The sequence below is a fragment of the Notolabrus celidotus genome, chromosome 5 (genome assembly GCF_009762535.1).
Source record: "Notolabrus celidotus isolate fNotCel1 chromosome 5, fNotCel1.pri, whole genome shotgun sequence".
Classification (NCBI taxonomy): domain Eukaryota; kingdom Metazoa; phylum Chordata; class Actinopteri; order Labriformes; family Labridae; genus Notolabrus; species Notolabrus celidotus.
The window spans coordinates 2,521,307-2,536,286 of record NC_048276.1 but is presented as its reverse complement, the minus strand read 5'-3'; the positions used below and the strand labels follow the sequence as shown (position 1 = coordinate 2,536,286).

Below are 14,980 nucleotides of genomic sequence, written 5' to 3'. Positions count from 1 at the left end.
TTCTGGAAAATTCAGTCGCATTAGAAATCTCCTGTTATGTGTTTGTTTACTTGTATGGATGTCAGATACACAACTCCGGCTCATGCAGGCACACACACACTGCAGACTTTTTGCAAGCATACACACACAAACACACACACACACCCCCAACTGCACACACAGCACAGACATGCAAATGATCTTTTCTTCCCTCCACGGCAGGGAGAGAAAACAAAAGCGAGCGGAGCAACGAAAACAATTAGCCCAATCAAGGGTGACAGAAGGCAATTAGAAGTAAAAGGTTTGAGCTGCCAGAAGCTGCTCTATTACTGCAGAGTGTGCTGTCAGAGAGGCTGAGGACACATGACTGACTGAACACTTTAAAAGGTGTGTGCAAAGCGTGAACCGTCCCTGAAGCTCGGAGTCAGCGGCTGCTTTGTGTCTCTTTAGAGCCTTCAGGTGAAAGATGTTTTTAAAGGTATCATTACCACACATCCAGTCAAATTATCTGCTGCGGTTTGAATCAAGTCATATTCTACGCAGACTTTTAAAAGAGAGGTCTGAACTGAAGAAGCGACTGGAAGTGTTGGAAGCATTCAGCGTAAACAAAGAAACGCAGGTGGAACAAAACCCACAGGTGGGAGAGATCCTCCGAGTCGAGGCAAAGCCCAGAGAAGCTGCACTTTCAGGAGTTTTCAAGTGCTCTCACATGCTGCATGCTACGCTCGTCACTGTAATTATCCCTCCTCTTCCTCCTGACTCTAAAGATGTGGAGGAAACTCACCGTCCTGTTCATGAGCAGGAACACATTCAGAGTCTGGGTTCATACGAGGAAGGAGAGCGGGAGACGAGCATGCAGGGCTCAAAGATACTACACTAAGCTACTCCTAATGTTTGGCTACAAAGTCACTGAATCGTTTTGGATCGTATCGTTCTACATGAACCAATATCGTCCTTTAATCATATCGGCAACCAGAATCGTTACACCCCTAACATATACTGTATATACAGTATCTCACAAAAGTGAGTACACCCCTCACATTTCTTCTAAAGATGATGCACAAGAAAGTCTGCAAACAGTTTCCTAAAGACAGTAGACTAAGGACATGGATTACTGGAACCAGGTCTTGTGGTCTAATGAGACCAAGATAAACTTATTTGGTTCAGATGGTGTCAAGAGTGTTTGTGAGCGCCCAGGTGAGGAGTACAAAAACAAGTGTGTCTTGCCTAACAAGGACCAAAAAAGTAGACCACATCACTCCAGTTCTTAGATCTCTACATTGGCTTCCTGTTTGTCAGAGAATAGACTTTAAAATCCTGCTGATGGTTTATAAAGCACTGAATGGTTTAGGCTGATCTGCTGCTACTGTATGAGCCATCTGGACCTCTGAGGTCATCAGGTACTGGTCTGCTTTCAGTCCCTAGAGTCAGAAGGAAACATGGTGAAGCAGCGTTTAGTCATTATGCTCCACATATCTGGAACACACTCCCTGAAAGCTGCAGGTCTGCTCCAACTCTCACCTCTTTTAAATCAAAGACTAAGACCTTTTTATTTAACACTGCCTTCCTATCTTAGCTCATTTTAACCCACTTTAAATTAAAATTTGAATGTAATTTTAAATATATTTCTAATTTTCCTTTTCTTTTCTGTTTTATTATATTTGTCATTTTAATTATGTTCTTTTATGCTTGTCTGAATGTCTCCAATGCTTTTAATGTTTTAATGTAAAGCACATTGAGTCGCCCTCGTGTATGAAATGCGCTATACAAATAAAGCTGCCTTGCCTTTCCTTTCCTTGCCTTGCCGTGCCTTGCCTTGCCGTGCCGTGCCTTGCCTTGCCTTGCCTTGTCTTGCCTGCCTTGCCTTGCCGTGCCGTGCCGTGCCGTGCCTTGCCGTGCCTTGCCTTGCCGTGCCGTGCCTTGCCTTGCCTTGCCTTGTCTTGCCTGCCTTGCCTTGCCTTGCCTTGCCTTGCCGTGCCGTGCCTTGCCGTGCCCTGCCGTGCCTTGCCTTGCCTTGCCTTGTCTTGCCTGCCTTGCCTTGCCTTGCCTTGTCTTGCCTGCCTTGCCTTGCCTTGCCTTGCCTTGCCTTGCCGTGCCTTGTCTTGCCTGCCTTGCCTTGCCTTGCCTTGTCTTGTCTTGCCTGCCTTGCCGTGCCGTGCCGTGCCGTGCCGTGCCTTGCCTTGCCTTGCCTTGCCTTGCCTTGCCTACAGTCAAGCATGGTGGAGGGTCCTGCCGGCACTGGGGGGCTACAGTTCATTGAGGGAACCATGAATGCCAACATGTACTGTGACACACTGAAGCAGAGCATGATCCCCTCCCTTCAGAAACTGGGCCACAGTGCAGTATTCCAACATGATAACGACCCCAAACACACCTCCAAGACGGCCCCTGCCTTGCTAAAGAAGCTGAGGGTGAAGGTGATGGAGTGGTCAAAGCATGTCTCCAGACCTAAACCCTATTGAGCATGTGTGGGGCATCCTCAAACGGAAGGTGGAGGAGCGCAAGGTCTCTAACATCCACCAGCTCTGTGATGTCATCATGGAGGAGTGGAAGAGGACTCCAGTGGGAACCTGTGAAGCTCTGGTGAACTCCATGCCCAAGAGGGTTAAGGCAGCGCTAGAAAATAATGGTGGCTACAGAAAATATTGACTTTCACTTAGGGGTGTACTCACTTTTGTTGCCGGTGGTTTAGACATTAATGGCTGTATGTTGAGTTATTTTGAGGGGACAGAAAATTTACACTGTTAAACAAGCTGTACACTGACTACTTTACATTATATCAAAGTGTAATTTCTTCAATGTTGTCCCATGAAAAGATATAATTAAATATGTGCAGAAATGTGAGGGGTGTACTCACTTTTGTGAGATACTGTATATTTAAAAACAGTTTGTGTGCAGCCACAAGACGTCTAGTTTCCTCAATGATTTGTCTGTAGAGAACCCCCTCAGGTGCATCTTCTACCTGATAACACTTTAAGATCCTGACGTGTCTGCAGGATCACGTTACATTCAAAGAGTCATCAAACAGTTAAAGCCCAGAAACCACTTCCTCATCAGCAGTGAGGGTGTTCAGATCAGGGAAAGAAACTAGGACAGTTCTCTGGTCTCTCTCTGGGACTCACCTCAGGGATCCATAAGGCACAGCTGACGTGGACCCACTTGGTTCCACTGCGGGTGGGCTTCAGGGCCCCCCCTCTCTTGGGGCAGAGCAGACATTTGGGCTGGACGCCCAGAGCGCAGGTCCGACACAACCAGTTCCCCTGAGGTACCTTCAGGATGCCATAACACGCCTGCAGAGGAAGAGAGAGGCGTTAAGAGAAACAAGGATGTGAAGAAGGTAAAGTTAGTCTGCATAAGAGTTAGTCTGTATTAGAGTTAGTCTGTATAAGAGTTAGTCTGTATAAGAGTTAGTCTGTATTGGAGTTAGTCTGCATAAGAGTTAGTGTGCATAAGAGTAAGTCTTTATAAGAGTTAGTCTGTATTAGAGTTAGTCTGCATAAGAGTTAGTCTGTGTAAGAGTTAGACTTTATAAGAGTTAGTCTGTATTAGAGTTAGTCTTTATTAGAGTTAGTCTGTGTAAGAGTTAGTCTCTATAAGAGTTAGTCTGTATTAGAGATAGTCTGCATAAGAGTTAGTCTGTATTAAAGTTAGTCTGTATTAGAGTTAGTCTGTATTAGAGTTAGTCTGTGTAAGAGTTAGTCTGTATTAGAGTTAGTCTGTATAAGAGTTAGTCTGTATAAGAGTTAGTCTGTATTAGAGTTAGTCTGTATAAGAGTTAGTCTGTATAAGAGTTAGTCTGTATTAGAGTTAGTCTGTATTAGAGTTAGTCTGCATTAGAGTTAGTCTGTATAAGAGTTAGTCTGTATTAAAGTTAGTCTGTATAAGAGTTAGTCTGTATTAGAGTTAGTCTGTGTAAGAGTTAGTCTGAATTAGAGTTAGTCTGCATTAGAGTTAGTCTGTATAAGAGTTAGTCTGTATTAGAGTTAGTCTTTATTAGAGTTAGTCTGTATAAGGGTTAGTCTGTATTATAGTTAGTCTGTATAAGAGTTAGTCTGTATAAGAGTTAGTCTGTATTAGAGTTAGTCTGTATAAGAGTTAGTCTGTATTAGAGTTAGTCCGTATTAGAATTAGTCTGTATAAGAGTTAGTCTCTATAAGAGTTAGTCTGTATTAGAGTTAGTCTGTATAAGAGTTAGTCTGTAGAAGGGTTAGTCTGTATAAGAGTTAGTCTGTATAAGAGTTAGTCTGTATTAGAGTTAGTCCGTATTAGAGTTAGTCTGTGTAAGAGTTAGTCTCTATAAGAGTTAGTCTGTATTAGAGTTAGTCTGTGTAAGAGTTAGTCTCTATAAGAGTTAGTCTGTGTAAGAGTTAGTCTCTATAAGAGTTAGTCTGTATTAGAGTTAGTCTGTGTAAGAGTTAGTCTGTATTAGAGTTAGTCTGTATTAGAGTTAGTCTGTATTAGAGTTAGTCTGTATAAGAGTTAGTCTGTATTAGAGTTAGTCTGTATTAGAGTTAGTCTGTGTAAGAGTTAGTCTGTATTAGAGTTAGTCTGTATTAGAGTTAGTCTGTATTAGAGTTAGTCTGTATAAGAGTTAGTCTGTATAAGAGTTAGTCTGTATAAGAGTTAGTCTGTATAAGAGTTAGTCTCTATAAGAGTTAGTCTGTATTAGAATAAGTCTTTATTAGAGTTGGTCTGTATAAGAGTTAGTCTGTATTAGAGTTAGTCTGTATAAGAGTTAGTCTGTATAAGAGTTAGTCTCTATAAGAGTTAGTCTGTATTAGAGTTAGTCTGTATTAGAGTTAGTCTGTATTTTGTTGTGAATGTCTTCAGAGTTCATGTAACAGCAGGCAGAAACCCCGCCCTCCCCACGTCCAGCACTTGGGCCTGTTTTAAATCCACTAACAGAAGAAGGAGGACGGGGATGTTTTCAGAACACAGCAGGTTATCTTATCATCACGGCCTCCTTCTCTCTGCTAACAGAGGAACCTGAACACTGTTCATACTAACATCAGAGCAGCCTTCTATCTGATAAACAAATCCAGCCTGAGGTTAGGAACAGAGATTTCAGCTTTATTCCTGAAAGGTTTCAAAGTGTCTCTCCTGCGGGGAATGACTCATTCTCAATGCCTCCCTTTCCTCCATTGTCAAAGCTCGTGCGTCAGATCAATCTAATGTGATTTCTTATGAGTCAAACTCCTGCTCCGTTAGCACAGAGGAAATCCAGACACCTAAAAACCCCAAAAGCAACATGTTTCTAAGAACCTGTTTCAGGGTCTCGATCGTTCCCTGAACAGAAACACAAAAACATCTCATTAGAGTAAAAGCTCAGATTCACAAGGTGCTAACAAAGGGAGGCAGAGAGGAACAACAAACCTCCAACTGAACGTCAAAGATCCATCTTCATTAACAGCAATTAAAGCTCTTTATTGATCAGAGGGTGTTATTGATCAAAGCTCATCTGTAGTGAGCAGGCTGTGTTTTAACCTGCTGAAGGTTAGGCAGTCTTTAGAGGAGAGCTGGGGTCCAGATATGAAACACTTTCTTCTTTTTGTCCCTGTTCCTGAAAACACGAAGATCTTGTGCGTTTCTTGGTGACTTTGAGCTTCAGTCTCACAAACAGAAGAGTGTTTAAATGTAGTGTCCGGCTGATTTGAAGCTACTGTAGTTATTAGGGGTGTAACGATTCATCCACTACATCAATGTATCGATTTATATTCCTATGATCCGAATACATCGATCTGTGCTCGGCTAGTTGGCCTTCCAAACGACATATATGGATCTAACATCGTTTTAAAAGGTAATAAATGGATTGTATCCATACTAGGAAATAACACATTGGATTGAAGCACGGCAGACTTTATATGGAGGTGTTTTTTTTTAACACTTTTAATGATAAAGACTTAAATGTTACTCAATTCAGGCTGCCTGTCTGTTTTTGTTTTTTTTTAAAGTTATGTTTTTGCCTTTTTGCCTTTATTTTATAGTACAGCTGAAGAGAGACAGGAAATGTGGGGAGTAGAGAGCGGGGGAAGACATGCAGGAAATGGTTGACTGGTCGGGAATCGAACCGGCGACCCCTGCCACGAGGACTGTAGCCTCTGTACGTGGGGCGCTTAGACTGCTAGGCCACCAGCGCCCCCGGCTGCCTGTCTGTGACGTCATCGCCACACGCCAGCAGACAACAAACACATAGCATGGCGGACGGCAGAGGAGAAGCTGGCGACTGAGAAATGATCAAGCCACCATTGCGGTCCAGCGTGTGGAAACACTTTGAACTTTTGCAAAGACGGAGATGTTCTAAATAAGTCTCTCACCGTTTGTAGGATATGTAAAGGTCAAGTAAAGTTACCACGGCAACACCACAAATCTATCCAACCACCTACTAAGGCGCCATGGGATTTCACACAACGCCGGCTGTCCAGGCGCCTCTTGCAGCGTTCATCTAGGTAACATCAGCTCTGCAGAAGCCTCAGGCAAAAACATCAACAACAGGAAGCAAGGACTGTCCAGGATCAAGGGATTTACTTCACAGTCACACTGGTTGAGTGTGAAAAAACTTAGTGAATCGATTTGAAGTCACTGAATCGTTTCAGATCGTATCGTCCTAAATGAACCAATATCGTCCTTTAATCGAATCGGCAACCACGAATCATGATACCAATCGAATCGTTGTTAAAAAGAATCATTAGTAGTTATTATATAAAGTGAGACACTGCAGCTGAGCTCGGTCAGTGGTTTGAGCGTCAGGCTCAGAAATGTTCATCATGAGACTCAAACATAGTCTTTATAATTATTAGAATCTTGTTTAGATTTAATTTAAAGGTGACATATCACGCTTTTTCCATCAACATATATTGGTCTAAGAGGTCCCCAAAACATGTCTTTAAAGTTTATGCTCAAAAAAACACTTTGAAATCAGATTTTGGTCTGCCTGAAAAACCCTCTTCTTCAGTCCTCCTCAGAACACTCTGTTTTTCCTCTGACCACGCCCCCTCAGGAAGTGGATGTGGTCTCGGCTCTCCGGCACGTTGATCTAATGTTTACATGTTGGCTGAATATACACGGCTACTCAGAGATCACGTTACTTCAACCCTCTGAATCTGATCCAGAATCTGATCCTGACGGAGAGGCGCCTGTAGCAGGACCTTTCTGAACGACTGGTCACAGATTTAGTGTTTCTTGTTGTTTTATTTATCAGTATGTCGACGTGTGTCTTGGTACACAGCTACGAACATGTAGCTATGTGGCTATGCTAACTAGCGCTAGCACGTATCCATGATAAATAAAAATCATCCACTAGATCTTCAAATCTGCAGACGTGGGGAGTAAAACCGACCTCTACCAGAAAGGCAGCGGGACCTTTTCTGAAGGATTGGTCACAGATTTAGTGTTTCTTGTTGTTTTATTTGTCAGTATGTAGACGTGTGTCTTGATACACAGCTACAGCTATGAACATGTAGCTATGTAGCTATGCTAACTAGCGCTAGCACGTATCCATGACAAATACAAATCATCCACTAGATCTTCAAATCTGCAGACGTGAGGAGTCAAAGCGACCTTTGTGTTTATTAAGACAGCCTACAACTAGCATGCCTCCCTCCTAAGCTCCTTGTTAGCACACATGCGTGCAGGGAATGAAAAAAGGAGGAGGGGTTGAGTTGTATTTTATACAGTCTATGGGCTGAACAAGCTCCAAGCTCTGACTCCGTGACAGACCGGATATTGTTGATACGTAACAAAAACACAGAAGTCTGAAACGGCTGGTTTCACACACATTTACAGAAAGGTGGAGAAATCAGAACAGGGGCAGAATGGATTCTTTTTATTCTCAGGGGGTTTGTAGACAGGGACACATTAAAAAGTCAATTTTGCATGATATGTCACCTTTAAAGTAAATAGATCTGATGTATTGCGGTAAGTTCTGGAGACTCCTCATGGTAAATACTTAGCAGACTTTAAAGCAGCAACACATCAGTGAGTTCTTGGTTACGTAGGTGTCACAGTTCCTCCTCTGTGTGCCTGTGTTTTGTGTTTTTCCCTCTCCCTCCTGCTCTGTCTCCTTCACTCCCTGCTCACCTGCACTGGATCTGCAATCACACTCCTGCCAGCCATCATCCAATCACCACAGCCTACAAGAACCCTGCACCAACATCCAGTCCCTGCCGGACTGTTATGCCCACATGGTAGCCAAGTCCAGCTCTCAAGAAAACCTGTAGCTAAACTTTTTGCTATTTTTCTGTCATCACCTTGAACCCACCTGACACCTGTGTTTTTTGTCTCCAGGACCCTTCAGCTACAAGCTCTGCCACCGTCTTCACTCTCCTGCCTGTTGACCACCGTCTGGAGCCCTCAGCACACCCCAGGACCCCCACCAGCTATCCCCTCACCCTGCACTTCAACAATAAACTCTGGGAAAGAAAAGTCTTAGTCTGCTTTTTGGGTTCTGCCATAAATACGTGACAGTAGGTACGGTTTGCTTCTTCTGATGTTTAAATAAACTCATATTGTAGCTTCTCTTAGAGGTCCATTCATGGTTAATGAAAACACTAAAGACCAGAGACCGTCTTCTCCTGCAGGTGTCACACGCAGCAGGTGACAGACCAACAGGAGCCTTCAGTCAGCAGGTGGAGGGAACTATTCCTGTCCAGTGCTATAACAGGAGTCTCATGACACCAACAGAGCTCACAAACAATCAACACTGTGTTAACAAAGTAGAGCCACAACCATCATCACAGGATCTATAAAACCGGACTGAGCTTGAACCCTCAGTCAGAGAACATGAGCAAAGAGACACAACTGAACCTTATTTTGAATCTTTAATGAACATTTCAGCATTTAGCTTTTGTCCCTCCAAGCAATAATTAAAACAAAAAGGATTAAAGAGTCTTTAAAGAAACACACACACACAGGCTGGAATGAAAATATGTCTTACCTGATGAACGCAGACGTTACACTTATCACAGAAGACCATCTCGTTGCCGTCCTCTCCCTCAGGCGAGCGGCAGACGTCACACACCACATCCTCGTCGTACTCGATACCCAGGCCTTCCTCTGCCTCGATGGCTTGCCTCATCTTCTCCTCACACACACTCTCCAGCTCCACCAGCACACACTCCATGGTCAGCTCGTCCAGCTCTGGTAACGCTGTGGGAGAAAAGAAAACTCCTGTTGGGGAAAACTGAAGACTAGACCGGGGGAAAAGAAAAGACTAGAGGAGTCTGTCTGATGTTTCTTTGTTGCTTTACACATTGAGTTCTTCTTCAAGACAGAGATGTGATGTTTTGTTCTCCATTGTTCAAAGAAACTCAGACTGTGAGGAAAGCATTGCTTCAGACAGAGATGTCTGAGGAAACCGTGCCTGAGCGATTTAAACTGACAGTGCAGCAGCAGGGTCAACAACCAGAGGCTTCTTTTCTTCTTGTTACAGACGAGGAGAAGAGTAATGGGGAAGCTGCTCTCAGGAAGCTCAGTCATTTGTTTCATTGGCTGGCTCATGCTGTTATTTTTGGCTGGAACACTGTCTCACACTTAAATTGGAAATGCACACAGCTTTCTTTGCAGGAACACCTCACACAGGTCACTGTCTGTTTGCTTTGGATAAATGCTCTGAAAATGAGCCGGTGTGTGAGGAAGAAAAAGAAGAAGGAACATTTCGCACGTGCTCAGTCACTACAAGCCAGCAAAGGAACAGCATGTAGCCGGAAGCTCGGCTCACCTCTCCAATATGTGTCAGCATTAGCATACCCGCTTCATTTGCATCTCAAAGTACTGCCTTGCTCGAAGGCTGGTTAATAGTTGATGAAAACTGATTCCCCTAGAAAAGGAAGATTTCTGCCTCATGAAAAATAAAGAGTTTGAGCTACAGGGAAAGTCCACAGTCTGGTTTCCAGGACTGTAGTAAACAGATGTGGCATACTATTATCTCATTACATGCAACAAGATTACCATGATTACACGAAATTGGTAACAGTGAGGCTTTAAATCTGGACCTCTTTCCCCTTTCTCTGAAATGAAGATGATCTTTGGGTTTAGAACTGAGGAAAGCTTTTCAGATGACAGCAGTCAGAGTGAACTCCTGAATCTATGACATGAAAACACGCCGACACGAATCAATCAACGATCGGAAGAGTCCGACACGAATCAAACGATGATCTGAAGAGTCCGACACGAATCAAACGATGATCTGAAGAGTCTGACACGAATCAAACGACGATCTGAAGAGTCTGACACGAATCAAACGATGATCTGAAGAGTCCGACACGAATCAAACGATGATCTGAAGAGTCTGATATGAATCAAACGACGATCTGAAGAGTCTGACACGAATCAAACGATGATCTGAAGAGTCTGACACGAATCAAACGACGATCTGAAGAGTCTGACACGAATCAAACGATGATCTGAAGAGTCCGACACGAATCAAACGACGATCTGCAGAGTCTGACACGAATCAAACGATGATCTGAAGAGTCTGATATGAATCAAACGACGATCTGAAGAGTCTGACACGAATCAAACGATGATCTGAAGAGTCTGACACGAATCAAACGACGATCTGCAGAGTCTGACATGAATCAAACGATGATCTGAAGAGTCTGACACGAATCAAACGACGATCTGAAGAGTCCGACACGAGTGAAACGACGATCTGAAGAGTCCGACACGAATCAAACGACGATCTGAAGAGTCCGAACACGAATCAAACGACGATCTGAAGAGTCCGACACGAATCAAACGATGATCTGAAGAGTCTGACATGAATCAAACGACGATCTGAAGAGTCTGACACGAATCAAACGACGATCTGAAGAGTCTGACACAAATCAAACGACGATCAGAAGAGTCTGACACGAATCAAACGACGATCTGAAGAGTCTGACACAAATCAAACGACGATCTGAAGAGTCCGACACGAATCAAACGATGATCTGAAGAGTCTGACACAAATCAAACGACGATCAGAAGAGTCCGACACGAATCAAACGATGATCTGAAGAGTCCGACACGAATCAAACGATGATCTGAAGAGTCTGACATGAATCAAACGACGATCAGAAGAGTCTGACATGAATCAAACGACGATCAGAAGAGTCTGACACGAATCAATCGACGATCTGCAGAGTCCGACACGAATCAAACGACGATCTGAAGAGTCTGACATGAATCAAACGACGATCTGAAGAGTCTGACATGAATCAAACGACGATCAGAAGAGTCTGACACGAATCAAACGACGATCAGAAGAGTCTGACATGAATCAAACGACGATCAGAAGAGTCTGACATGAATCAAACGACGATCTGAAGAGTCTGACACGAATCAAACGACGATCGAAAGATTCCGACACGAATCAAACGACGATCGAAAGAGTCCGACACGAATCAAACGACGATCGAAAGAGTCCGACATGAGATCGACCACAGTCTCTCGATTATAAGTGAGGGAGCCATCGTTTCAACATTTAGTGTTATTAAACACTTTCTGTGTTTCTGCACATTAATAATTCTCTGTCTGACAGGAATACATCACACACACACACACACACACACACACACACACACACACACACACACACACATACACACTGCCTGAACAAATGTCGTGACTCATTTTCTCTTTGTTGGAAAATCTGTAAATTCAAGCTTATGTGGTTTCTCTCTCCGACAGAAGAGAGTGATTATATGAACAACAAAAGGTGATTATGTTGGTTTGAACAAAACGTATGAAAGCAGAGGACTCATAGAAAACGCTGAATCATCCTCTGCTCAGCAAACCAATCAGCTGTCTGTCTGCTCTATGAAGATTAGTGTGTGTGTGTGTGTGTGTGTGTGTGTGTGTGGGTGGTGGGGGGGGGGGTCTGTGTGTGTATGTGTGTGTGTGTGTGTGTGTGTGTGAGTTTGCTTTAAGGAAGAAGTGTGTCCCAGAAATAAGGCCTGAAGCCCCGGCGGGGATTTATAGACACAGTTACTGCTCTTTATCCGAGAGGAGCCGATCAGATATGGAGCATAATGGAGGAGATGGGAGAGATGCTCGGGGTCAGCAGCTGTCACCATGGTGAAACGAAGGATGGAGCCGAGGAGAGAGGAGTGACACAAAGGTGGAGAAGAAGAGGAACAGAGAGGAGGAAGGAAACTACGAGAGGAGGAAGTGTGGAAGAGTTCCTAAAATGTGAGATATCAGCTGAAACTGAAACTTCAGAGATTCACCCGTTGAGGTTCCTCACTCTCTCACATTTCAAATCTAAGTCCAGAGAGTGAGAGCGTCACTTTGTGCTCTCAGCTTTTAAAATACCGGAGAATTCACCAAAGAGATTTAATGTTTGATGTTCTTTAACTCACCCATCTGCCTGAACTCATGGTTCACCAGCTCCAGCCAGGCAACGTCCAGGTCGTCCAGGTCGTAGCCGCTGTAGCGCTGGGTGGGTGGAGGCTGGATCTCTCTCTCCCTCTCCTTGTTGATGGACAGACCACCTGAAGACTCCGGCAGGGACCTGGAGCAAACACAGAGACAAGAGTTCGTCATGTTAACGCTGACACTGGAGCTCACACAACACTGCTGCTTCCTGCTGCTCGAGGTTAAGGTGCCTCATGTCAGGGTCCGGTCCAGCACGGCTAAGCTTGGTATGATTTCTCAGATTGAAAAATAATCTCTAAAAAACAAACTCATTATTTGCAGGCTTTCAAACAAAAGATGTTGAAATCACAACATGAGAGAGATTATACCAAGGTCCATCTCGTTGGACATTTAAAATCGCTGCTCAGCCATCTGAACCCTGACAGGTGTTTCCTTCTCAGCGTCACCTGAAACTCTCTCAGGATGAAGATTTCCAACTTGTGTAAATACACAAAACTTCCAGATGTGTTTCATGATTCTTTAAATCCAGCTGCTCAGTGAGCTTTTCTCTGCTGTTAGGCAAACACACCTAACAGCACCGCCCTTCTTTAATGGCCTCATTAAACCATACCTGCCAACATTGGACTGTGAAAAACAGGGAGATTTTCTGGAGTATCATAAAATCAGCCTATACCCAGCAACCCCCCGTCCATATATGACCCTGAACTGCAGATTAATACATTTAATGAACAGATATGTAAGTCAAATACTTTAAATGTCTCTTAATTTCAAGGTTAGCAGTAAAATATAGAATGAAAACATACAACATTAAAAAATCCATGTCTTACAAATATGACAAACTTCATCAACATGTTGAAGAGTGAGAGTAGAGTGAGCCACTGCAGGAAGGAGTAACACACACATGGTCCAGGAAGGTTTGTGTTGACACCATATTTTGATGTTAACACCATTATAGTATTATTTCAATGAAGGAGTCTCTGTGACATGAATCTACATCTCTATGTGCTTTTTAAAGTCATGTATCTGGGTCCTTTAAATCATATTTATTACCTACAGCTAAATGTTCTCTGACCTACAGTAACCTCTGCATCCTCAGCCTCTGCTGCTTTCTGACCTACAGTAACCTCTGCATCCTCAGCCTCTGCTGCTTTCTGACCTACAGTAACCTCTGCATCCTCAGCCTTTGCTGCTTTCTGCTCTTTATTTAAAGATGAAGAGATTTCCTCTGCATCTTAGTTTAGTGTTTAATAACTCCACCTGTGATATTGTGATAGTGACACTATCAGCACTCTGTCATCAGACTCACACAGCTCTAAACTCTCCTGATGAACTTTAAAGAGGATGCTGCTTTATTGCACGTCACACCTTAAGTTGGCTATAAGAACAGGGCTAACCCACTTTAATGATGAAATCTTTAAACAGAGCAGAAGTTTGTTGAACTCAGAACAACTCATCTAATGAACACTTCAGCTATCGGTGTCACAGATCTACCTGTCTACCTGTGTGTCTGTGTTTACCTGCTGTCAGAAACCATCTCATGCACCGTCTTTTGGATCAAACCATCTACAGGGAGAAGAGGGGTGGATGTTTTTGGGGGTTTGAATATAAGGCTCAAGTAGAGGACTTAAGGTATTTAAATATCAGATTGAATTAGCACGCAACACCCCCATGGAAGTTGAGGGACACTCATTTGTTTGACATCAACGTGAAATAGGGAGATTGTCGGGAGAAGTAACAGCTTGGGAGTACAGCGGGGGAATAAGTTAAAAAGTGGTAGACTCCTGCCTAAATCAGGAGTGTTGGCAGGTCTTCATTAAACCCCAGGTGTCACTGAAGTCCTGTTTCAAACACACCTCCTGATATTTGCATGAAAACAACAGTGTGGTCTTTTTTAAACGCTGTACAGTACATCCTGAGTGACACACCACAAGATCCCGCTCTCCCCATGACAATACGCGTTACCACGAAACCCTTCACATGTCTGAGGCTCGGCTTCCACTGTCGGGTCCTGACCTCATGTTTCCACAAAGACTGAATCCGAGTCGGACAAATGGCAAAAGAGGAGTAATCAAAACAATGACGGATCGAGTGTTTGAAGGCAGCGCTGACAGGAAGCTCCTCCATGCCGCCGTGTCTGCTCCTCTGGAAGCCTCGGGCCGCAATGTCTCTGTCAACAACAGCAGGAAATGGGGTCAAGATCTCTGCTTGACCCACTGGGAACCAATAAAGAGTCAGACACACACACACACACACACACAGAGCTGCACTGTAAGTCTTGATTTTATTGTGATCCCAATCTGAGCGCTGCAGACACATCGTTAGAATCTGAATTTATTCAAAGATATGAAACATGATTCTTTGAGCGATGCTTTCTCACTTTGCGTGCATCAAACTGACCATCAGCACAGACACACGCCTCGTCTTTCCCACGCAGAGCGATAGTCTGAAACGTTCAGGTTGAAGTTTATGAAACTATTCCCTCTGTTCTTCTGTCCTAATCTACAGAACTTAATCTGTGCTGTTGTCTCGTGTGAGCCTGGATGTTCACTCCCACATGACTGATGTACCTCTCTCTAGCTAGCTGATTAGCTGAAGGGCTAACGTGAGAAACATTCAGTTTGACTGAAATGATGCTGATCCAGTGAAC

At 43.7% G+C, this 14,980-nt stretch overlaps 1 protein-coding gene across 1 annotated transcript in view; it reads right to left on the bottom strand.

The window, feature by feature from the left end:
- jade2 (jade family PHD finger 2) overlaps positions 1-14,457 on the bottom strand; it is a 110,446-nt gene extending 95,989 nt beyond the window's left edge. The window contains exons 1-5 of the mRNA XM_034683563.1: positions 14,296-14,457; positions 12,944-12,957; positions 12,318-12,469; positions 8,912-9,123; positions 3,102-3,269 (exon numbers count right to left, since the gene is read on the bottom strand). Coding sequence (XP_034539454.1) covers positions 3,102-3,269; positions 8,912-9,123; positions 12,318-12,469; positions 12,944-12,957; positions 14,296-14,457 — 708 coding nt within the window. The remainder of the gene's footprint in view (positions 1-3,101; positions 3,270-8,911; positions 9,124-12,317; positions 12,470-12,943; positions 12,958-14,295) is intronic.
- Between the last annotated feature and the right edge of the window lie 523 nt (positions 14,458-14,980).